Source organism: Salarias fasciatus, chromosome 22 (assembly GCF_902148845.1).
Source record: "Salarias fasciatus chromosome 22, fSalaFa1.1, whole genome shotgun sequence".
Classification (NCBI taxonomy): domain Eukaryota; kingdom Metazoa; phylum Chordata; class Actinopteri; order Blenniiformes; family Blenniidae; genus Salarias; species Salarias fasciatus.
The window spans coordinates 16913538-16940512 of record NC_043765.1 but is presented as its reverse complement, the minus strand read 5'-3'; the positions used below and the strand labels follow the sequence as shown (position 1 = coordinate 16940512).

General features: G+C 43.5%; 1 protein-coding gene across 1 annotated transcript in view; it reads right to left on the bottom strand.

The window, feature by feature from the left end:
* The window catches only part of LOC115409809 (CUB and sushi domain-containing protein 3-like), a 160823-nt gene that overhangs the window by 67265 nt on the left and 66583 nt on the right, over positions 1 to 26975 (bottom strand). The window contains exon 2 of the mRNA XM_030121087.1: positions 17169 to 17391. Within this exon, the coding sequence (XP_029976947.1) occupies positions 17169 to 17391 (223 nt within the window). The remainder of the gene's footprint in view (positions 1 to 17168; positions 17392 to 26975) is intronic.

Below are 26975 nucleotides of genomic sequence, written 5' to 3'. Positions count from 1 at the left end.
GAAAAAACAATGAGAAATACTTTATTCTCCCTTCCTGTCTTTTTTAACCTGAGTAAAGCTATTTGGATCGACAAGCACACACACACACGCAAGCACACACACACACACACAGTCTTGTATTTCTATCCTTGTGGGGACCGTCCATTGACTCCCATTCATGTCTAGCCCCTAACCCTGACCCTTACCCTAACCCTAACCCACACCACAACAAAGCCTAACCCTAAAGAAATGTTTTTGCTCTTTTACTTTTTTCAGTAACAACAACATGGTCAAGAAAACACTGTTTCTCCTACTTAGGACCGGAAAAAGGTCCCCACAAGGCACGTCGTTCCACGTTTTGCTATCCTTGTGGGGACATTTGGCCCCGACAAGGATAGAAATACAAGAACGCACACACACACACACACACACACACACACACACACACACACACACACACACACACACACACACACACACACACACGCACAGTCAAACACACACTTTATGCACGCATGCGCACACACACCTTTTACCCCCTACAGGGCTGAACTGATGCAGGAAGAGATGAAATACCACTACCTCAGGGGTAAACACACCTCGGTTCACTCTCACACAAACCACTCACTCACTCACACACACACACACACAAACACACCCAGGCACACACACGTATACATCTGCATTTTCACCTCTCGCTCTCTACCCAAAAAAGTGTTCTCAATTCTGCTCAGGAATATTGTCCCAACATCAAAGACCATATTTGTTTATTTTCACACCAATCACACACTGCCGTTTCCCATGGCCTTTGCGTGCGGCTTCCTTCTGTGGCTGTGTGTAGTTGCTGCATGTATTTCTCAGTGTCGTTTTGAAGCCTGTGTGAGTTTATTTTGTGGCTGAGTGGATGTGTTGCTCTGGGTTTGTGCCTGTCTCTCAAGTGTGTGTGTGTGCGCGTGTGTGTGTGTGTAAGGGGGGTGTGGGTGTGACCTAGCCAGGTGTAAAATTGGTGCTATAGAGGATTGCAGATACAAACTGGGTCAGGGCAGGAGGAGGAAGCACGGAATGAACTAGCCAACAGTGCAACCCAGAAGTGGTGAAAAACCCAGGGCCAGATTCTGCCTTATGAGACACAGGCTGGTTGGCTTCATGAGGGCTGCTCCCGCTAAATGTTCTGATCCATTGGGAGTCAATGTGAGAGTTTACTCAACTGAACTCAATGGTCATGATGGAAACTGGTGTAGCCAATGATCTGAAGTTAGCTGCATCACTGTTCAGCTTGTATCTTCCAGACTGATGGTCCAAATGTCAGTGGGAGAAGGAAGTGAAGTCGACGTAGTTACGGAAAACTCTCTCCTTTCTTTAAACAGGCGAGAAACTGCACCTCAGACATGAACAGCACAGAGTCAGCTGCTTCAATTCCATGCAGGATCTGAAACTCACTGGCTGTAAATGTTATTCATGTGATTTAATCCTCAGGACCTTTGGTTCCTTTTGTTCTTTCCCTCCAAATCTCTAGCAAAACATTCATCTATCTTTAATGCCACTTTGTCTAATTTAACGTCATCGGTACATCCTGTTCAGGCTGCCAGTTCGTTGCAAAGGGGCAGGGAATCCCAAACGCTTCTATTTAAAACAATGGCATTAGGGCAAACAGACAACAGCTACACACACGAATAACATGCAAACTCAACAGAGAAAACATCCAGAGTTATTCAAAGGCACAATAGATGTCACAAGCCACCACATATTCCATTCTTAAAATAATTTGAAATTAAAACAGTATTTTCAATTACGTTGTAAGTCTACTAAACACTGGTGACAAGAAAACTGACTTTGTTGTTTCTCATTATGTACATGAGTGTGTTTTCTCTTTCAGCTGGAGCTCCTTCTGTTTGATCATCCTTTTTCACATGTCTGTCCTGATCATGTTTCTACACAACTGTGCATCTGTTATTTAATTTTTTTTGAGTCGTCCTTTCTCTGCCATTTCTGTATTTGCTTTGAATACTTCCCAGCACATCAGGTAAACTAGGTTTTGTCTCCAAGGTTCAGTTAATCAGAAAATCTCTACAGTATAGGGAAGTAGAAGAGACCAAAGCAGCTCTGAGAAATGCCTGATGCATTTGTATATTTGTGCTTAAATAATAATAACAAGATGGGGGATGCTACCTGACAGAAACAGCACAGTGATACAACATGACTGATATTTATATGATGGGGCCTGATTTATTTTGGAAGCTTCGCAGCGTGTCACAGAGCGTAAACGCACGCCATGCCAAATGTGTGGGAACGAGCCCTGAGAAAGACATTCTGAAAGACTTTTTAATAACCTGCTTTACTGCATTACCATGCCTTTTGAAACAGCTATCACAAAATTATGCCGTAATCTGGACAGCGACGATACGAAAAATGAGAGAAATCATTCAGACGACTCGCACAAAAGCACCCCGATAGTGAGAGCCTCGCCATTCCACACCCAATCAACACAACTCCAAAGAGATGAGACGGACTCACAGCTGGTCACCCTAATCTCATCTTCCATAAAAGATGATATTCTGGCAATATGTGACGGCGGGTTAAGTCGAGCGTTACGCACAAAGTGTTACGGCGCAAGTGTATAACAACACACTTCAGAGCTCATGCTGCCTGCCAGGCCCTGACCGCTTCCTCTGCTCTCTCACTTGTCCTGCAGTTCTTGCTTCCCTCGCCTGTAACCTCAGTCGGTCACTGGCCGGCCGCCTCCTCCACAGCCCCAGGACGCTCGGCTCGCTCTCACATCACAGAGCCGCTTTGATGACCCCAAACAAAACCAGCTTCAAGGCCCGCTGTCTGCTCCAAACTGTGGGACAGAATGCATCTTTTGTCGCCTTAGCTTGGAGCTTGACAACAACAACAACAAAAAAAAAAGAAATTCCCTTTGACAAGTGGCACGATACGAACAACAATCAAATTACTGAAAACATCTTGTCTTCCATTTCCAGCCACAAGAAAGGCGCAAAGACAGATGTGGGGAAAGCTTTTAGATTTCCAAATATAGTTCAGCGTTTTGGAGTTTGAAGGATGTTTCAGCCACTTCCATGAGAGTCGAGGAACTCTGAGGCCCTTCTTACAATGTTTAAACTCCTCTTACCTGCTTGGGGTTTGTCAATAAGACAACATTGATCAGAGATGCCGAAATAAATGGAACTGTTTGATAAGAAATTTGTTGAAAATGCCGGACTCCAGAGTGGAATGACGCTCAGTCGATACTCTACTGGGATTTGATCGTTTTAAAGTAATATCAATCCAACTCCTGCCCATATCAAAGTCACTGTACTTGTCAGTACAGAGATATCAGAATAACTTCAGTTTCCGGTAAAATAGTTCAAAACTGTAATTGTTTTACTTGCTTGTGTGACTCACATCAGAACTTCAGAGATCTATGCCGTACATGGATTGGCATTTCAAACACCAAACGTAATTTGAAGTGTCTGCCAGTGAATCACTCTGATAAGATGTTCACTTTTCTATTTTTTTTAAACTTCAGCGTGGTACAGACGCAAACACATTACTAAAGATTAGAGTCAGAGATTATCCAGATCAAACCCGGTGACACTGTTGACATGCATCCACACAAAGCTACTCTACTTCTGTAAACGGTTTCAGAAAGAAAAAAAAAAAAAAAAGATTTGTTCGTGCAAAACAAATATAGCCACCAGACGGGATGGACAGATTGACAAACTGCGCTGATCAAATATTCATACTGTGACCCCAAACAACTTGGGCGGTTGTTTTCTCAAGTCGGATTTTGGAGCTTCTTCATGTAGAATAAACTGAGAAGGGATTTAAAGGCTCCAGTAAAAAAGGAAATGGAGAGCAGTCAGTTTAAGCCTCAATATCTCTGCCGTAACGCACAGGTAACACAGGACTGGTATTAATCACAACACTAATTCCCAATTTCCACCCATTAGTCGAATAAAAAGCTTAAGGCCTGTGCTTCTTCTTACTAACCCTCAAATATGTCAAGACTTCCGGTGCAATGACTGTGTGAAGTGCATCATGGTAAATTTAAGATCTACAACAAAACTTTTTTTAACGGTTAATGATTTCATTTCCCAGAACTGTCTGGAGTTTGTTTTCTGAGGCTGAAATGTGGGCTGCTGCAAATACATTCTTAACCGGGCATATCCCCTCGGTTATACATTTTTAAAAAAGACCAGATTTCTACGTCTGGGTGTGAAGGCTGGTGTTACTCTGAAAAAAACTGGAAAATATAGCGCTTGGGTAAGTGCTGCATTTACAGCCTTTGAATTGCTCTCAATTATTCTTTGGAGAGACTCACTTATTTCCTGTGAATTGATTCATCATTCTCTGAAACCCCATAATGCCTTTATGTCTGATTTTCTTGACCTACTTTTTTAAGCAATTACTAAAATAATACTAAAAAAAGAAGACTATTTTAGATTGAATTTTGTGTGATCGCAGCAATGACAAATTGGTGTTGAGCTTAGTGTCATAAAGAACATGAAGTCCCTCGCACTAGATGAAGTCCACGACGTGATCATTTCCTGGTTTAATCGTAAAATCTGACTCCATCGCTCCATCATTTAGCACTTGTGTTTCATCCGTCTATCCGTGCACGCCCAAAAAAAACCCCTCAGACGCCGCTCTCTTGGCGCTCGCACACATTATTCATTTTCAGACAGCTGGTAAAATCTCTGAAGTCTCCTTGTTGTCCCACTCATGTCCTTAACTAGATTTTGTGCCGCCACCTTACCAAGCGTTCACAATGGCTGCGACGATACATCAGCGACAGACAGGAAGCCGCTCGTTTCCAACGGCAGCTTGTGACACAGCGGGACATCTGCTTCGGCTCGGCACGGCAACAGAAGTAACCGAGGCAGACAAAGGAAAACCGACTGATATTAATGCAAATATACAACCAGCTAGTCAAGCGGTGCGTCTGTCAGTCTCATAAGAAATGAATTAAGGACTAAATTTTAAATTGTACTCAGGAGAAAAAAAGAAAAGTTTAAGAAAAAAATATAAAATCTAATCACCTGTGCTGCAATGATTTAAAGTTATTCAAGTATTTATTATGGCTGCTGACATAAATTACTTTGACATTTGTCTTAAATGAAGTTTTGTCAAGCACTTATTTAATAATCCGAAATGAAAGAAAAGCAAAAGATGTGCCGGCATGTTGATTAGGTTAATAACTTTTCAAGGAATTGACTTTCTAATCAAAGAAGAGGCTCACAGTGAGGAGGCAACAAAATGATTTGACAAATGACCAATCCAGACTGCAAACAGAATTCAATTTGAAAATGTCACACTCTCCGTTTAAGCATGTCTCACGATAAATCACGCACACTTCAGGTGCCCCTGATGAAATTTAAAAATGATTACACAGAGGCACCCGGCCTCTTTACTTTGTCTGTTACTTATTTTCCTGTTTTCCTCTCCATCTTTCTTCTGTACATCAGCGGCATCATTGTTAATAAGTACATAAACATGCACGCTGGTATCTCAGTTATTGATAGATTCTTGAACTGTGCGGCACGGGAAGCATTAGCCATGATGAAAAATGAGGCTATTGTGTTGCCCACGCGACGAATCCTGAAAAGATCAAAACATCAATCATGAAAGACTATACTGAATGTCTCTATCCATCCTTCCATGAAAGACTGTGAGTAACTTGAAACTGCGGGGGGGGGAAAAATGCAGCTCTTCTCATAGAGGTTGATGTGTTTCAGCAGTTGAAATAATTTGTCGATGAACTGAGCGACAGTTTAAAGTTGATTTTCTTTTATAACTTTCATACTTTCTTCTTCTTTTTAATATATGTGAAAAATTTTCCAGCAAAGGGCAGATAAAAAGAGACATGCAACTACACATGTGGGCGATTTGGAGTTACAAATGAACTTCAAATGTGTGATTTTAGGATGTGGGAGGAAACAGGAGTGATCAGAGAAACCTCCCAGGGACAACATGCAAACTCTGTAGCGAACTGGCTTCAAGCACGAACTATGAACCAGGCTATGAACTACACCAAAATGATAAAAAAATTACAAGGAAAAAAAAGAGATTTCCCTACTCATGTCGCAGCTATTTAACAGAATATTAAGCGCTTGGTAGAAGAAGAATAAAAAGACATCTGTTAATATAGAAAAACAAATGTATAAAGGGAACTGAAGTAAACGTGAGCACAGTTACATGTTTATTAGCTCATATTTCTTTTATATATTTTCACCTTTTGTGGCTGAAATCCCACATGTGGTGCCTTTTATTGAAATTAATTTAAACGAACTGAAGAAAAAAAAAAAGAAGGTGGCAGTTGTAATGGAAATTTCTCATGTATGCATGCTTTTTCTCACTTGTAGTGCTCGCAGAGGTATTTTTGTAAACAACCGTAGCTCACACACTCAGATGTGTGGGGAACCATGAATGCTTTGTCTAGAATTTACTTTTCCTGATAATCTTAGCGTAGCAGCTGCGGCACTCGTGGGAGTCTTCCTGTGTCCAGCCTACGGCTGGGTGCAGTCAAGGCCCCTGGGAGTGAACGTAGCAGGTAGTTATTAGAGGCTTGCACGCCCCTGCGAGGGCAGAACTCACTCTGTTACTCTGTTGACTGCGTGACTTCTCCTGCTGTACAGCATAATAAAAGATACCAAAACGAACTCACCGGCGGAAGCCCTTTATTAAATAAAATTGCCATAACAGTTGGCGTCACGAACAGGATCCTACGAGTGGAATCCGGCGGAGGACAGAGACCTGGTGATTGGCCATCCTGCGGACAAATTGCTGCAGCCCCGCCGCCATTGACGGACTCTATGGGGACCGGGTCTGAGCCTACCGTCCGGACCACCGCTAGGATCCACGAACTGGTTTCCCTCCTTTTCGGGGAAACTCCTACAAGCACCCGGTGAGTTCTTTCCATATTGGACTGGTTGGAGGGCGAGTGACTGATGTAGTGCCGGTCACTATAATACACAGCATAAAACTTCAATCCTCCCAGAGTGTTTAGTGTTTGGAGTGGGAGAGAGATTGGAGAGGGTTTTTTTAGCACTTTTGCACCCTCGGGTCTGGGCTGGGACCGTAGAGGCGAAAAGGCCGTTGGAGACGTCCAATTGAAAATAGATAACAGATCTGTTGACCACTAGGAGACCGGAAAGGGGTCATTTGTCCCCTGTCCCGGTGTCGGACGGGAGAGGAGTCATTTTGCCCAGGCTCATCTGTTTGTCAGAGTACGTCTGATAGACAGGTTGGAGGGACCTGGTCTCCTAGTGGAGAGTCCTCCAGACACCCCAATATGTAATGACATGTCAGGAAAGTATGGGCCCGAGTGTGTGGGACGTGTGAGAGAATTGAGTGAATGGTTTGGGTTCCCCAAAGGGGGGAAGTTTGAGCATGAGACAGTGTTCTCATTCTGCTAAATGTTCACTGGGAAACAGGAAAACCAGGGATAAAAATAAGATTGAGAAGTCACTTTGGATGAGTGAAGCTGGAAGCAGAGATAGAAAGCAAAGGGACATCCGCTTAGGGAGAGAACAGGGAGAGAAAACATCATGAGGGACATGAAAAGGTTTTACTACAGATACATGTGTCTCCGTGCCATCTGCTCTCTTTCGAGGTTGATTCGTACTGGACGTCGGATGTGTGAGGAAAGTGACTGGACTCCTCCCCTTCAAAGATCCATCCAACCACCGTGGCCTCTGCTCTACTCTACTCCCACCCTCTCTGACGTGTCGAACTCCACCTCTGCATCGGCTTCCTACTGAAGGAGTGGTCTGGTCTGTCAGACACTCCCAACACATCGGCGCTGGAAAGCACCACCTCCTGGATGAACGATGGAAGTAAAAACCGAGCCAACAGCACAACATCATTCATGGTTCTTCCGAAGCAACTCTCCTCAGGGCTCAAGCTACAAGCACCACCCTGAGGGGGACGGAGGACGCCAGGGTGAGGCTGGTGGACAGACTGGACACTGGGTCCGTGACTGCCCACATAAGAACTGTGGACATGGACGATGGTGTGGAGAACCAGGCAGAGGAGCACAAGAAGGGGGGACACCGGGTCACGTTGAATTCTTATCCAACTGACGGAGGAAATTCTGACTGAGAAGATGAAATCACCACGCACTGATGGCATGGGTGACGTACGCAAAACAACACACAACCCGCTAACCGCAATGAAGAAGCGCTTTGCACTGATACACAGCTTGCACAGGGTCAAGACAGAATAGCAGGACTTCAAAAGAATACAAACAACAACACACTGATTAATCGTATTTCATGCACAATTACTGATGTACATCTGAGGTTTCCCATGCTCACACTCAAGATAACACGGAAACCTGTGGGATTTTTATTTTAGTTTATTTTTATAAACTTGGTTGATTCTGGGACGGTGAATTGGATGTTGGCTCCTGGTAATAGAAGAAAGCTTTCCATGTCCACTGAGATGCGACATGTTCTTATTGTCTAAACTTTGCCCGATGACTCTGATTGACTGACAGTCGATGATCAAACTGGAGATGGTGCTCACATCAACCGCAAATTTATAACTGCAGACAAACCCCAGTGCATATTATATGCACTGTGCATACAGGACGTGATGTTGACTATGAACAATGTTTTTTTTTCCAGGACTTTGACAGTGATTTGACTATATCAACATTTTTTTAACAGGACTCAATGCGCAGCATCTGTATGTCTGTCTACTGTCCAGATGTCTTTGTTTAATGTTTCAGGTTCTCACAAATATTTCCAAAGTTCCCTTGCCAAATCCCGCGATGGGCAATGGAATGATTTGGGACGGTTCGTGCGACAACGCGTGATTTCAGCCGACTGCTGATCCAACCCTCCAATATTCGCCATCTCTCTCAGCATATCGTAAGACCTCCGCTGAAGTACATGTTCCAATGAGCATGCTCGAATAACCACGTATGCAAATTGTGTTTTCAAGAACAAACGGAACAAAAGTTCACTTTGTTAGGATCAGAATGTAAAACCTTATTAATTTAATCTTGAGAGGGTTTTTTTTATTCCAGACCCTCCAAAGCGAACTGTAAAACAAACAGTTCATTCAGTAGCTGCATCTTTATCAGCTGAGGAGCTGAGGACAGTTGAATATAAAACAATTGCAGAGGCCTGAGAGACGGCATCACACACACAGCCTAGTGAGCTGAGGATGTGGGGTTGAAGATGCACCGATCAGACAGTTTAGTACAAAATAATATACTAATGTGTTTTTGTTTTGTTTTCTGTCTGGGAAGCATTTGTTTGTTTTGTTAGAAAATTCCTGCAGGTACCCCCATCGCTCCGATCCACAATCCCGATCCTCCATTGCCAGCCGCACCGCACTGACCTGAGGAGAGCAGCTTCACAGCAGCGGGAAGTACAGACACACACACACACACAACTAGAGGGACTCAGGTTGACACAGATTTAGGGAGAAATTGTTTTTTTCTGAGCCTGTGAGGACATGTGCGGTGATTCTGTTCTTCTCTTTCTGCTGAGACTTTTTTTAATGCAGGAGAGAAGGAGAAACTGTTGTGGCTGTGGAAGCAGTGGACACAATAATGGAGGGAGCTGCTCCAGAGGCTGGAGGCGGGGCGGCTGGCGGTTGAGGAGGTTGTGGAGGCGATGGGGTTTTGACTACGAACGTGGAAACTTCCGACGTAGTGACGACATGTCGACTGCTGGCTGATCGCCGAGGTCAGAGCATGAACACACACACACACACACACACACACACACACACACACACACACACGGACACTTACAACACCACACAGACAGAGAAAAAGAGAGGTAATTGGAATTCCTAAAGTTATTTTAGCAACTTTCAAATGATGATGTGTTTATTGTATCTCGTCACTCTCAAGGGAGAAATATTAGTGGGTCAACAGAACTGATCAATCCTGATAAAGGGAGAAAGAAGAGGCAGCAGGCTGCCTCCCTTATGGGTCACTTCTCCCCCCATAGCGCTGTGGCTCTGACCACAGGCTGTGAGGCTCATCGTCTTAGTGAAATTATTTAAGATGTCATGCTTTAATATTTTGAACTTTATGTTTATCTGTACGTATTATGGAGAAAATATACCAATGCTAAACACACAAGAGAACTTATTTAAAGGTATAATACATGATTTTGATTTCTGGGTGGATCACCTAAATAACTGGTGGGTCTGTTTGTCAGTCATTCTGACGAGCTGCTTTCGCGAGGCGGTTCTACGTGCTTGCGCCCAATCAGCTTCTCCCTTTTGCGCATTCAGAGTGTTTCTGTAGCCGTGAGCTTCTGAGCTAGTCTGACATAATGAAACTGTAACTGTTTCGGGAAAAAAGCTTTATTTATGAGCGAGGCGGATCGCAGAAACTGTAAACAGAGCCGTGCATGTCGGAGAAGCGGAGATCGCACTCGTACACTTCCGCGTTTCCTGGGAGAAGCAGGACAGCCGGGCGGATGGTCTGGCGCATGGCGTTGTTCAAAAAGTGAGTAACAGACTTGGGGCTTCGTCTTTTCGAGAAAGTCGTGTATTGGACCTTTAAGTGAAGGTTTGTTTGTGATTGGCTACAAGAACCCTCAATCAAATGTCAGTTTCAAGATCCACTGACACAGATGGAACTTCCACCTCCATCTGATTTAGCTGGAATATTTGTGGACTGAACAAAGATTATGTAGCTTAATAGGCTCGGTTAAACCTTGCTGAGTAACACTGAGGCCAAGTGTCACATTAACACGTCCTGGATGATGACAGTGGTTACAGGTATTGGATGTGTTATGGCGTGAATAACTGCTGAAGGTGTTTAGTTGAGACGGACGGTCCATATGATACACCTGATTTCACACCAAATCCGCTCACCAGGAAACAGGTTGTCTCTTTCCTGGGAATGTATTCCTGCTGTCGACAGTTTATTCCAAATGATTTTGATTTTATTGCTCCCATTAGGTCTCTGACTGCATGTTTGCAGGTTTCCTGGACTCCAGATGCACTGGACGCGTCCCGGGCCCTGCAGTCTTCCTTCACTTTTCTGTCTCGACCTGTCATTTCGTTGTTTCTGATATTGAACAAACTGTGATGTTATGGTTCTGATAGTTCTGGTAAAATGATAATGTTCCTTCTATATTAGCAGCTTGCTTCACGATGCGCTGTTTTGACCGCCAGGCTCAGGTTGTTTGGGATTCGCGCCGGGGGAATGGACGGCGTTGAAGGACATGTTGATAACATGCAGCTTGTGTTTGAGGTTGTTTTCATTGAGCTGTCTCTTCAGACTGCTCACCCCCTCCTTTACACTCTCACCAACTTTCTGGGGAATGAGGACAGTTTTTTTTCTCGCTCGGAGCTTCAATTAACAGACTAACCCATTCTGATGTGATATATTCTTGGTGTACATGGTGGTTCTGAGGGGGGAATGGTACATCAGGCCTTATCATTCCCACCAGGTTACATCATTGTGGTTTTCCGGGAGGTTTTCAGTGGTGGCAGAACAGCACTATAGAGTGTTTGGTGTGTGCAGCTCACAAGGCAAGGCGAGGAGAACGCCATGGGGAACGCCACCTGAGTACCCTGTGACCACCTGATGGTGGACTTCGTGGAGCTGCTCTGTTTCAGATCAGACAGACCATCACAGGGCCCTTCCCCTCCTGGCTGAAGGGCCTCTCCACTCTTCTGGCTGAACCCAGGTGACTGGATCCAGGTGAAGGACTTTTGCAGGAAACACTGGAAGGCCAGGCAGTGGCCAGGTCCAGGTCCTGCTGGACTCATGCTGCCTTTAAGGTAGCAAAGCGAGCTACCTGGAGCCAGGCGAGTCACTGTAAGCCTTTCCCAGCACCACCCTGACTCCAACAGCTGATCTCCCAGCCACAGGGCAGAATAATCCCTGAGATCAGCTCCTGTGTGAGGTAGTCCACCCTCCACCAGGCAACGGTGAAGATGTTCCTGCTCCTGAGGGTGCTGCTGCCCACACCGCAGTGGCCCCCCTGCTTCGTTGCAGACGTATGGTGGACCTCACAGGACTCCAGGACAGCCTGTGGTGAAGAGCTGCCCCTACGGTAGCTCCAGAGTCACATGATGCCAACTGTACTGTTTGTGCTTTACGCCTTATGCTGCCTCCGCTAACACTTTACCATTCCTTGTTCCTGTTCCTCTCCAGGATTCTCTCTACACGTTTCTGCATGCAGGCTGGAATAGCACTGGCACAGAGCTGCAACATCCTTGGTTCTCACTCTAACCCTTACCCTTACCCTTTCCCTCTCCTTTTCAGCAGCATTCTGAGGAGGTGTCTTCCCTTGGCATGGCACCATTCATAACCAGCATGAGAGCATGAGAGCCTCACTAGTCTTGTTACTGATGGATTTGACCTCCTCATGGAGGAGCAGAAGGCTGTGTGTCCTGGGCCTGCTGAACAGAGTGGCCCTGGACCTCCTTCTTGAAAAGAAAGGGGGGTTTGCCCTCTCATAGGTGATCAGCACTGCTCCTGGCTTCCTGACATCTCAGAGAACATGACTAACGTAGACACTCAGCTGTCTTCCCTGCTTGCTGAATTGAGCTCTCAGGAAACGGGTGTCCCCTTGTCTGGATGGGACTTCTGGGATGGCTGACTGAGGGCAGCTGGCGAGCTTGGCTTACTAAGGTTGCTGGCATGCTTGCTATTTTCCTGTCGATTCTGGGGGTTTTCTCCTGCTGCATTATTCCCCTGGTCCGTTGTCTGGTTGCTCGCATGTTCACACTTTGGCTCATTATACTTTGCTTCATTCCACTGAACTGTTTGCATCCTTGTTCGCTCACCTTTCTGATGATTCTGATGATGATGATGCTGATGATTTGGGGTTGATTGACTGATGTGGGGTGTCTGTTGGCATCTCCCATGTGTTGAAGTTGATTAAACCGTGGTTGATTTAATCAAAAGGGGGGAATGTAATGGAAATTTCTCATGTATGCATGCTTTTTCTCACTTGTAGTGCTCGCAGAGGTATTTTTGTAAACAACCGTAGCTCACACACTCAGATGTGTGGGGAACCATGAATGCTTTGTCTAGAATTTACTTTTCCTGATAATCTTAGCGTAGCAGCTGCGGCACTCGTGGGAGTCTTCCTGTGTCCAGCCTACGGCTGGGTGCAGTCAAGGCCCCTGGGAGTGAACGTAGCAGGTAGTTATTAGAGGCTTGCACGCCCCTGCGAGGGCAGAACTCACTCTGTTACTCTGTTGACTGCGTGACTTCTCCTGCTGTACAGCATAATAAAAGATACCAAAACGAACTCACCGGCGGAAGCCCTTTATTAAATAAAATTGCCATAACACAGTGTATAAATTATTTAAATGAATTAAAGCACAGAGAGGTTATTAAATGTGCTTTGACTCAGCCGTTACTGAGCACAAAATAAAACCAGGAGTAGATCAACTTTGTAATCTGGGGTCCTGCAATAATAATGCGTTTTAAAATGTCAGCGGCACAGCGGGTGTCGCTTTTCTGACTTTCAAAGCGCCGCAGGAAAAGAGAGTCGGAACAGGATCAACTCCATTCATCATATCTATTTGTTGCCCCAACATCAGAAAGCGGGCGGACATTTGAGACAAGACACTGGCAAAGCTCAAAAACACCACTTCTGTCACACCTAGTCATGTTCACTCTCAGGATGGGTCAATAAATATGCAACTGAGAGTACTGAACTCCTACATTTAGATCACGAAACAATAAATGGAGCTAGATTTTTATATCTTGATTAAGGTGTTTTTGATGCAGAGTGAGAAATATTGATTTGATAAGAACCATAATTTCTAACAATAATCCTCTTTCAGAGAGAGAAAAAAAGCAACCGACTGCAGGAAAACTGTTTATCCCCTCAGAGAAATTATTCCTTTGACTGAGGCTGTTAAAAAAATCAACATGATAATTGCCAAAGAGAGGAACTATCTGATCGATGGAAACGAGATTGAGCCTCTTTGTGTATATATAGTTTATGGTTTGAAGCGATTTACGATTGATGGTCTGGTTAGAAATTTTGCCTTATAGTGAGAATATAACTCGTTGGACTGAGCATGGCAGCCTTTGGGTTTGGATTTGCGTGCTCCCAAGTGTGTGTGGGTCTCAGTTTCCTCACAGTTGAAGATTTGCTTGAGGTCAACAGGTGACAAAAGGGACTGGATGGAGGTGTGAATGTGTGTGTGTGTGTCTGGTTTTCTGTCCCTGTCATGGACCAGTGACCTGTGCAGGCCTTACCTCAACCCAGGTGTGTCAGACTTAGATCCCTGCATGTTTTCCACGTCTCCCCGCTTCGACACACCTGAATGTTCAGCAGAAAGCCTGATAACGAGCCTCGTTCCCGTCGGCCGTGTTGAAGCAGGGAGACGAGGAAAACATGCAGGGCTTTGACGCCCCTGCCTTAACCCATGAGCACAGGCAAACAGAGGACGAAAGATTGAAACATGGGGGGGTGCATCTGGAAAATCAACAGTGATTTGTAACTTTCCTACATACAGAGCTTGATGGAGGCACTCTGATCATATTCAGCTGCAGCACAGAGGCAGAAATTGTGCTGATCAGCGACCCTGAAGGACCAGGAGTGAACGCCACACTCTTTTGGGGGAGAAATGGCAGAAAATACCCCATAATGAATTCTGTCTTAAAACACAAGTGGTGCAAGTAGTAGCTATTGCTACAGTGAGCGCTTGAAATGAATGCAATGTCCCATAAAGTCAAGGAGACGCAATTGTCTGTGTGAAGGAGAAACAGAACAAGGAAGTGGAGGTAATGTGTAGCAACAGCAGAAATGCAGACCGTAAATTGTCTCCACAGAGGAAGGTGAAGCCACACACAACCTCTTGCATGCGAGTGTGTGTGGAGCAGCACTTAAGAAAGCAGATCATTTCCTGTTATCTCAGATAGAGAGGAAGTCCCAATCAGCCAACAAGAGCGCAGAGGGCATCTTGTACGCTCCCTTCCTTCCTGTCTGTTTACTCTCCCTCGATCTCTAATTCATGTGAAAGCTAATCACGCAGCCATCTTATTCTAGCCATCTTTTCTCTACCGGACTTTTCGTTTAATTAACCTTGCAATTGCGATTTAAAAACTAAATGCCATTACACTGTTCATGAAAGAGTGACTATTAAAACATCAGATGTGTTGCCTGTTGAAAAGGGACAACATGGTCCATTGTCTGAAAGGAGAATTGCTTTTTTAGCAGCCCGACTCCGTTCATCTCCCCATGACCCAAATCCTCTCACCTCGAATGAACCCGAGCGAGCAGATTTTCTTGCCCAGCACTTCATCATGTGCCTGACGTAATTAGAGAAATCCTCCCCCAATCACAGACAGGGGAAGCTGCTGCTTTGTGTTGACGGAGCAGTTCAAGACCAGAGAGTGTCGAGAAGTTTAAGCTTAATTCACTCAAATAAGATGATTGTTTGTATTGAATATTCTAAAACAGTGTTAATTTTTGTATTTATTGGTCTCTTTTTAACATGCTAAAATATTTTTTTTTTTGAACTGTCTAGATGTGTTTTGATGGTGTCGAAAATGTTAAATATATGAAAACACATTTGATTTACTAAAAACAGCAAGGACGAAAAGACCGAAAAACATGGCTGTTTCTCATGAAATTATTAAAGAGGTTGAATGAAGGATACCCTTCAATGACAACTGTTTTTGTTAGCACTTCATCTGAGCTGCAAAAATGTTTTCTATCTATTAAACATCTTTAACCCAACTTCACAGTTCTGTAAGAGCAGAGTTGTCAAATGAAGTCTATCAGACATTCAGGGCTATTTTTAAGACAATTTCTCGAAGCAAAATGAAAACAAGAAATGGAGCTTTGCTCTGTTTTAGGTTAGATCTTCTCTATTTGTATCACATCCAGTGTCACTTGTGAATATCTGTCACTTACGCATGGAGTGACATGTGATCAGGGGATAATTATTTGAGCGTCAAGCACATTTTGCTGATCACCCCGGTGTCGGGGGAGAGTGTGACTGAGCGCGGTGACGCCGCTGTTACCATAGCTAACACACACACACACACACACACACACACACACACAAACACACACACAAACACACACACACACACACACACACACACACACACACACACACACACTGAGCTGGCTGAACTGTCTGATCTCCATGGAAATGGAGAACGTTTTCCTTTAAATGTTTGCCCCCTTCTCGGCAAAGCATTGCAATTTCATTGACTGACAGACAGGAGCTGTTGTGGTTCAGCAGTTGTAAATGTTATGGAGCGCGTCATGCTTTGAATAGTAAAAGCCGTAATTGCAACGGGCCGCCTCGGTGAGAACTGAACTGCCGTTGAGATAAAGAGCATGTAGAAAAATGACAGGGATGCTTTTGGTGGACCCACTAGTGCAAAAAAAAAAAAAAAGAAAGAAATCTGTCAAAATAATATTCTTCCACGGTGTTTTGTATGTAAAAATCAAACATTTCAAGAGGCAAGCCCTCTCACATTTCACAGCTAATTGAATAACTTAATAAAGTTTTAATCGTCAGGTTAAAAGAACATGTCGAATCTGAATGGAGTCACAGACAGACGCTATTAGGCTCTATTGATTGCCTGATAAAATCATAAGGCAGGGAGAGTTTAATAGCTTATCTCAGATGAGTTTCTTTCTGGGTATTGTGTTTCGTTTTTGGAGCGGTTCAATAAAGTGATTCAATAACTTAAAGTAAAACACGCTGGCTGTGATTGAGCCTCAGCAATTTGTGCGCTCCGGCAGGACAGCACCCCGTTTCTGCACAAGGTCATTTGCTGTGCAGCAGCATTACCTGAGAGAATCGAGCAAAAACCATCCCCGTAATGTTCGTATTTGTAATGTTTATCTAATAAAATATTTCAGGGTTTTGAGAACATGCAGTCACAGCAAAATCAATTCCTTGATGTTGGCAGGCAGGATGTCTGCCGAGTTCCCCTTGACTTCAGAGCTAATTTCCTCACATTTCGTGATGTTATTAGCTTATTAGAGCGCAGTATAAGTGATTAGCAAAAACAGAGAGCAGTAATGAAATAATTAAGAGTTACAAATTGACTATATAAAGTTTATATAATGTCTGAGTTTGTTTTGACTGCATGACTGTGACCTCATGTGGGGATAAATGTATCATTACAGTTGAAAGATTTCACCGCTGCTCTGACGGCTTAACATGTGAAAATGTGAGAAGGATGACTAATAAAATGATGAAAGCATTGACGGTACCTGGTCCTGAAGTTGGCGGGATGTGGGTGTCCATCGTACAGGGAGAGGAAGTCGTATTCTTCTTCGATGGCGAATGACAAGAAGATGAGCTGGATTCTGCTTCCTTCCTCTCCGACGATAACCCAGGTGCAGTTTGCCCCGTTGGGGTAGCCGTAGGGAAAGCCCGGCGACTCTATACTGCCGTTTCGACCTTTGAGTGTGCCCCCACAAGTGTAGATGAAACCTGAGAGAGGAAAGAGACAAAAATGATTAAACTGTGGCACTTCAGTGCTTCCAAAGGGGGAGAGAAATGATGTTCAACTTCAGTCGTGACAGAGGAGATAAAAATGGAAATTATGCTCAAGATCTATTTACAGGTGATTCAGAAGTCACTTTCCTAATATATTTTAAATGCTGCAAACTGTTGACTTGAATCATATCATGTCCAACATTTTATCATTGTTTTATTTCTGGATGTCATGTGTGGGTCTGAAGCAAACGCTCAGAACTCGCTCAAGGCAATTCTCTGAACCGCAGTATAAAAATCTGACAGTCTCCTTCATGTATTCCAATTCTGTTGCATCCATACTTCTCACAGCCATAAAACCCTAGATCACTCAGAAAGCAGAGAAATATAGTTGTGCACCTGTATTGTAGATCATTGCAGTGTTCCTCAGTACAACTGTGATCAAAGGCAAGACTCACCACCGCCAACATTTTGGGAACCACGTGCACGCATTTCAACACTGAAGCTATTACATTCACACAGGTTTCCACGGACAATCTTACATTTCATTAATAAATCATGTGGATTGATTGCATATTTGTGGACAGTATATCGGCAACATTTGTTTATTTTGCTGTGGATACAAATTACAATCTCATCAGTGTATGGCCACCACAAGTTGTGGCTAAGCTTTAGTTTGTACAAACACTGCATTGCATTCAGGCCCTGCAATTACATAAAATCATGCACATAGATTAACTGCTGCATATCTCTCATTTTTATCCTGTACAGCGCTCCTTAACACAAGTTTCCAAAAACACAACAATTCTCCAATTTCAGTGGTCTATACCAAGTAGGCCACATATTAACGGAGAATTTTAGCCTTGGCTGCAGTCAAAACTTTCAGTAACATAACTTCGTATATGAGTTTGTCATTTGTAATGGTGCAGGGAACGTGTTTTCATTGCTTCCCGCACAGCGGGGGCAAGAGGGCAGGTTCACCGCGAGCTGGTATTCACAGCCGGCGTGGGGCGCTTAAACCTCGGTCCCCTGACCAACTGGAACCTCTGTCGCCACCGAGCGACACTTCCAGCAGACTTAAAAGGTGAAATCAATAAGAAACCCGAGCGTTCCGCCAGATCCAACCCAACGCGCCTCCACGAGATCAAAAGCTCGCCTCCTCTCTGTTTCTGCTAATCAATTACTGACATGTCAGGATGCACAGCGAAAGGTCGGCGGGCGTCAGTTTCAACAATGCCTTTGAACATGACCCGGCAGTTTATGACTAAAAATAAAAAAAGCTCGGTGATTGCTTCGTTTCAGGAGATGTGTATCTACACTCGCTTCGGCAAGTCAAACGGAAAATGACAGACGACAAGAGAGAGCAGACTCTTGCTCACGTCACGCAGCATCAAAGACAGATAATAATGTATTTGGGGAGGGAAAAGATAAAAACCACTCCATCTTAATGAGGTACGGTGGAAGTCCTTATTATGGCGTTGCATTTATGATAGCAGGCTGGTAGGAGGAGGACGTAAAGCAAGGAGGCAGCAGCAAAGGAAACAGCACCAGTGTGGGAATCCCACTATAATAACAAGAATCAAGGATGGCAGTCAGAGAGCACTGAATGTGTAGAATTTGAGTCATTCTTTACAACTTCTTTTAGAGGATGTTTGCACTGATGAATGAAAAGTGAACTCATGAAATCTCTAATCTCTCCAGCAGGTTACAGTGTCTGCAAAATGCCTAAATTGTAAAATGTAAATGTAATTGATCTCCTCAGACTTTACAGTTCACATCAGGATCATTATCTTCCTCCCTTGATCTCAATGATTTCTCCTTTTTTTTTTTTGTTTTTTTAAATCAAACACACCACAGGTGCGAGATGAAAACCTCAGAGTGTCCAGGAGTGAAGTCGGTCCAGAGGTTTTTTTTTTCTTTCTTTTTCTTTGCAACGCTCTATCGATCCCCGATGGAGAAACTCTCAGCTTCTTCTCCCACCACAGGGGAGTCGGGCTGCAGAGTAAGCTTAGCGAGGAGAAACCCTTCCAGCTTGTAGGGATTTAACGTCACTCTGCTCAAGGACATTACAGCAGAGAAATAACTTGTGGTAATAAGTGCTTGATCCCAGGTCTTCTAGCAGAGGGTTGTTACAAATTTCAATGCATTCATGTCTCTTGGTATTTTTTCCCCTTTAACATTCCCAAATGAATAGCCACTATGCCTGCATTCTCACCTCAAACCATGAACTTATATTCAACACCTCAATTTTAAAAAGGCAAGAGCGGGATTATAAAAATGCAAAAATGATAAGTAAATGAACTTTTCAGGAGTTTCTGTTGCTGCTGCATTATGTCTTCAGTACATTATTTTCACTTGAAGTGGAACAGTTTAACTGGAAATTGCCCTTACTGTATGTTTTTAAGCATTTGAACTTCGAGGCCTTAATTGATCTCCTCGGAGTCCGAAGCTCAAATCAGAATGATCATCCCCCATGCCTTTCATGTTTATGAGCCTTGTTATTTACCGTGGCAGGCGCGGGGCCACAGGGACAGCAGGGTGATCCCGCTGAACGCTTCTCCAACCAATTATCCAAGACAGAACCCCAACCAGAAAAACGGCGCGTGTGTGCGTCTGTGTGTGTGAGTGCGCGTGCTGCTGTGTGCCTGTGTGAGTTAGCCTAACCCTCACTAACCCGGGCCACTTTAAGGCCATCACTGTGACGGATATAATGACCAATGGCAGTCTGGGCTGCAATTAAAGGCTGGTATCTCTGTCCCTTCACAACCAATCAGAGATGAGAGGCTGAGGGACCGGCAGGGACAAGCAGGGGGACACCAGCATGCACACATAAACACACACACTTTTTGTTAAAGCAAACATGCCACTGGCTGCCCTGTCTGCCTATATCTAAAGACACTTAAGTGAATTGACATGAAAGAACACTGCACAGCAAGAAAACAAACGGTATTTTGGAACAGATCAGAAAGTTTCAGAATTTGCAGTGATAACTTCTTCATGTCATTCTTTTTTTTGTGTGTGTGATGAAAACATGAAATGGCGCAAAGCTAGCAAGCCGACAGCACATTATCTCTACTTGAAGATGCGAGGATGTACAAATGAAGCAACTCCATTAATCTGAAGAGTTGATATCAGAGCAGGGTGAGTCAAGAGTGAGACAGGGGCGGAGGGACAAAGATGGAAAACAGAACAAGCAGGGAAAAGAACCGATTTCCACTCATACATCATTGTGTGAGAATGAGAGGATGATCTAAAAGTCATCGCTCAGAGGGACCAGGCAGCAGAGGGAGGAGAGAGAAGGAGGGAGACAGAGGGGAGGAGGTGAGGAAAAAAAAAATGAGAAGGAGACAGGGGTAAAAGAGAGACTTCTAATTATGCTGACTAGCAGACCGAAACTGACAGCTCCTCAGCTCCTCCACATACACACATGCACACGCACACACACACACACACACACACACACACACACACACACACACACACACACACACACACAGACCAACAGGCAGAGAAGCGTGCATATATACAAATGCCAGCAGATTCCAATAGATGCCCACATATCCATGCATTATTCACCCAGCTTATTGGCTGCTCTAACATTTAAACCTTTCACTCAGCCTCCCATTTGCTTTGTTCACAGTTCTTAGCCTCCTCACCTCGCCCCGTTTTAGTCTCTTGCACACTCAGACTTGTCCGAACACGAGCGTCTTTTCCACCCTGAACCTCGCCACTTAACCACGTAAATGAAATCCAGTAGTGGGGCATATCCGCCTGTTAGTTTTCAACCAAACATGCAGCCCAGCTTTCTGACTAATAACAGGGCAAAAAGTTGATTAAAAAAAATAATTACATTGTGAAATAATAAAGAAGACAGTGAAAAAAATACAAAAATATAAACGGGAATTAAAACAGTTCTTGAGAAAATCCAGACTTTAAATCTGACCACTACCTACGACTCCAACAAACAACCAAAACTGCAAACTCTCCAGATCCAACCCCTCAGCTGGTGTGTTTAGATCACTAAAATTTTGGGTGGGAATTCATTTAGAATGAGGCATTTCCCCCGTAGACTTAAATAGGGATGCTAATTGGCAAACAGTAAAAGATTTGTGGTCGGTGTGGGCAGCTCCCAGGTGTGAATATATGCGCTGGTGCTAATGAGGAATAGGGTTTAGTTGGAAAAGAGCATGCGTGCTCAGCAAAACCTTCCCCGGATAAAAGAAGCTTGAAGACAAAGAAGAAAATCTGCTTCGTGAATTGAGTGGATTTAATGAACCTAGGTCCTCCATATAAGTTTGATCTCTTTCCTCAAAGCAATGTGTCAGCTGTGAAGGTCTGCGAAACAAAAAACAAACAAAAAACAACAAAAAATCAAGTTTAACAAGTGGATTGCAGAGGTCCTGATCATACAATTTCTGATAGAGCCAGGTGTAAATGTATAAATTGTTACAGGCCAAAGTTTTTATAGTCTGGTACAGATCTCATTGTTACCGTATCTTTGACTCAAGGGATCGTGAACTTCAGCTTGGTGTCTTTTCTATGACAATTTTAGAAAAAAGACTCATAGTCTACAACTTATCTTCCAGTGCATTACATGAATATGGACTTGTGAACTCGATAACCATAATCCTAACCCTCTGGAAAAAGGGCCAAAGGTAATCACTCACAACATGATTTTTGAGTCTTTTATGGCCAAAACAACAAATAAAATGCAGGCAGCCTGTGTGGTGCTTGTTCAATGAAGGATTACCAAAGCTGACACAGGGATTAAAACATTCATTAAAACATTCACAGTAATAGTTTAATGAAGCGCAAACTGTCTGTCACTACAATATATTTCCAGATAATTATACTTTACAGATTAGCTTAGTTACCTACAGAGGGCTGCAGGGCTGTGGTCAGCACTGTTGCCTTCCTAACTAACTGAAGTTTGCCTGTTCTTCCTGTGCATGTGTAGTTTTCCTTTTTGGAGTTCCCATTTTCTCTCACAGTCCAAAACGATGCAATTCTGCAGTTGTGAATGTCCGTTTGGATGATGGACAAAACGGGCTTAGAAGATAGAAGTGGGTGAAATCAGTTATTAAGTTCTATATTTTATGAAGGGAACCCTGGAATCAATACAGCAATTCACATGATGATAGCTGCTACATGAAGAAACTGCGGAAGTACCCCATTCTTCATTTATATGGGACAAGCGGCGTTCCTTCAATGTTGCAAGGTATCCACATTTCTCACATGTGGGGGCAGCGATGTGTCCACATGAGACAAATCTGTGTCTGTGTGCACATACCCTGACATATAATATATTCATCCTATCCTCAGCAGGGCCATGTATTAAACAAGTCGATCACCGAGAAAAATATGCTCTAAATTATTTTCCATCTGCCCGGCTCACTGAGGCTCCACTTTTCTATTTGTCTGTCTTTCTTTTCATCTTGATCCTCGCTCTCTGTCTCTGGCTCTCTCCCCATCTCTCCCGGGATCTCAGTGATATCAGATTCGTTTAAAGGGCTACTCCGTCTAATCTCACAGACTCTCATTTATGATTAAAGAATGGCCGTCCCGATGGAGCAAACTGACCAATCAAATTGTTGCAGACCGGCGAAAAAAATCCGGTCAGTATTCAGAGCACAAGGCCAGTGAAGCTACAAGGCTGTAAAAAAGAAAAAAAAAAAAAAAAGAGAGAGAGAGAGAGAGAGAGAGAGAGAGAGAGAGAGAGAGAGAGAGAGAGAGATATGTGTGTATTAGTGCATCCGTGTGTGTGTGTGTGTGTGTGTGTGCATGATGGAGATGTTAGTTGATTTGAATGAGATGTTCATGATGTATCTGTTCACTTTTCTTCAAGCAGTGTTGGATTACAAGAAGGAAAAAAAAAAACATGGACAATCGAAATGCCAGGGAGGTTCGGCAGAGTGACGGAAAGGTAGACAGCCCAAAAGCACGAAGGGATGACCGAAAGAGGAGTGGAGTGGCAGACAGGAGGGAATGGGAGGAGGAGGAGGAAAGATAGCAAATGGGAAAAAAATGCAATAGAGACAAGGAGAGAGAGAGAGAGTAAGCATGTTTGAAACGTCCCATTGGTTCCTGCTGTCAGGAACGCTTGTCAGCCAAGAATTAGACTGCTCCGCGCTGCCACTGACTGACAGTCGGCCTGCGGTCGAGACTATACCCTGGAGTGGCGGAGGCTAAATCAGGGAAATGCCTGGAGAGAGACACAGGGAACACACCGGGCTGAAAATCAATTTATAACACTGTCAGTCAGACGCAGGAGGAGGAGATGGGATGGAGTTATGAAGAGAGAAAAACTGGGAGAAATAGGGAAAACAAAACAGTAAACAAGTAGGAATGACTGAGAAAATATGAGAATGGAAAGGCGACTGTTGCTGCGAGACAGAGTGGGGATTACAAGGTGAAAGCTGCCGACAGACACACGCCACGCCGCTACCAACACTCAATGAATCCACCGCGGGAGGCAGAGCCTCCTCAAATAACACGCCACCGCTGAGACGAAATCAGCCTCCATTAATCAGAGACTGCAAAAAATCGCTGGCATCCAACCTGAAAGTCTCAAAAACTGCTCCAAAAATTCAGCACCCGGCTGGATGCGGTGTCGTCGCAGCGGCGCTGTGAGTGTGTTTAGTTTAGATGTTAAAAGCTCACCTGCAATGACGATCAAAACAGTGAAAGTCTAATTTTTCTGACACTCCGCAGTTGTTCAGGAAATTCCTAATGGATTCACAATACCCTGCAATCATGATTACAACTCAGCTTTAATAAAGCATCCAATACAGAGGATTTGTCACAACTTCATTTATTACACAATGCAGCATGCATTGATTTTAAATGAGAGATATTAAACCCGGCATTTTCATTTTCCCAGCTTGTCTTTGAACACAAATTGACGTATGAGGATTTAATTAAAATGTCCAAACAAGAGCTTTTTTAGTGCCAGCACAGGAGCAACAACCACCGGAGATAAACAGTGCATTCATACAGAAATCACCATTTAGACTTTATTACTGGCAAACATTATTTGGAAATGTGAAGCTAATAGAGAGAAATAGATGCTTTCCGCACAAGTGAAAACATCTGAGCAACTCAAACCGTTTGAATCATATTGTTCAGATTTGATCATGTATGATTTCATGAATAAATAAATATCACATGATTGTTTTTCAATTTTATTTGGCTACTTTTGGACTTTTATTATAATGACCACTTACTATGCAGGCTCCATTCATGGGGGAAATGATTGCATCAATGAAATAAAACCCTCTGCTGCCTGCATTTATCCAACACAACACACACTGAACACGAGCTGGAAAATGAAAGAAACCAAAGCATGATTTGGCCATCAAGGTCAGCCTTTCCATTAGTCTCTGGATGTTTGCTACAATGCTGTCTTTGAATTGCTTGCTCGCCAGCCCATTCCGAGTTGACAAAATCTGTTTTCCCATGAGGCTTTTGTTGTCTGGAGTTATGCTGAGGGTGGAAATTATTGGGCAAGATGTGAGTTAAGCGAAGGCCCAGGTGTTGGTGGAGTATCAGGTCAGTGGAGGTGAACCGCGGATCACTCTGCTTGACAAAAGGAAGATGAGACTATGGATCAGAATTTAGCACCGGGCCTTGTTGGGGGGAAGTTGGGAGTTTAATTCTTCAAACAAAATAAATGTTACGGACCTGTGTAATCTTGTGGCATTTGCACCCCCCAGTTACAGTATATCACTGCTGTGAAGCTTCAAACCAGCTTGACTGCACGCAGTTTAGCTGGCTACTGTACGTCACACTGTTTATACTGGAAAGCGAAGAAAATGCAGCATGAGCAATGCAGAAAGCCGTGAGGACTGTGTCCAAAATAGTCTGCAGTATCTGCAACAATCACCCAGTCTTCCCTCCCTCAGTTAACTCAACAAAAACTAATCTCTTCATCGGACTCCAAACAGGACAAATGAGGTTTCCGCTGAGAACAAATGTATTCAAATTGAATGGAAACATCAGTATGCCGTGGTGTGGGCGCGTTGAAGAAACACAGATTTACCGTTGAGGCCTTTTAAAATTCTGATGGGCTTTTTACGCCCTCCCTGAAAATTATATGTAAGTGCTATAAATAATACCACGCCATCTCAATTCATTGTTACTTTCACCTCGGTGCCATTTCACCTCAATGCTTTTTCATTTTAAATGTGATTAGCCCTTCAAAGTCAGAACACATATCCTCAGTTGACTCGAGCTTTAACAGTTTCTTCAAAACATTCAGAGACACTGCGACCCGACCTGGTTTTACTTAGTTTTTGTACTTTGTGACATTTACACTATAATTGCTTCTCCCACGTATTCCACTTTACTTTGAAAACCAATTTGAAGCAATAAGAAATGATGACATTAGTGAAAACACAAGTTACAAGTCCTACTCAAATCCTAATGTAATTAGTGTGAATACAGCTATTAATGCTTATTATTACAGCTAATCTGCAAAAATCTGAGGTTTTTGCATGATAACAGTCAGTAAAACAGCCAGTTTTGCAGTCATTGGTAAAAATCAGGCTCATATTATACTGTTAATATGGAATCAATTAAATGCAGTCAATCAATCAAAGAGAAATGTCACACACGAGTCTATGATACTCGATGTGCATCAATTCATACACAAGGTGACGGCAGGACTGCTGCAATAACACCCATTCTATTCTAGTCTACTCTATTCTACTGCTCTGATGGACCTCGACTGCAAAATTACAATAAAAACCTGTAATATTTGTTTTTCTCTTCTTCGTTTTTTCTGCAGCATGTTTACTTTAAAGGCCGACCATTAAATGTACAACTGAGAAGACCCCTGGCATTGCACGAGCACAGCAGTGTGCAGGACTGGTGGAGAAGCAGTAAACAGTGAGAACAGGAAGCCATGAGAATAAGTAAGCACTCACTTACACTAATAAATCACGTAAAAAAAAAAAAAAAAAAAATGTTGCTTTCTCAAAAAGTGGGTCACTGAGAGCAGAGGAAGAATGCTTAGCACAGGCCATTTTTCTGGATACGTATAAATCAGGGGTGCGTTTCTAACTATTGAAGCATTGGGATTGAGATACAGAGTAAAGTTTTGCTGGTTTTTTGCTGCTTTTAGTTTGTTTTGTTAATTTTGATATTAGCAGAAAACAACAGTCCACTTCAAAATCACGAAAGAAGGGAAACAGCAATAAAAACACACCCAGTCATTTCACATGTTGAACAACACTCCATGTTTATGGAGATATGCAGACATATAGAAAGCATACGTGGCGCCTTATATAATATCCATACTGATTGATGCTTTCTACAGAGAAAAACGGACTAATGAGACAGAGAGAAATGAGGAGATGGCTGCTGTCTTAGGGGCTTGTTATTGATTTGTGTCTGCTGAGTGTCATCATCTGTACTCTCCACTAATGAGGTCCTACGCACCAACACACACTAACAGTACATATATGCCTCGCTCACGCACCTCTTCCTTAAAGATAAGTGGCTTTAAGTCTGTTGCCGTAGAAACACATTCATCCAGATGCTGTGCTGGGCCACTAATCCGATCCATGTATACTGCTTCACCC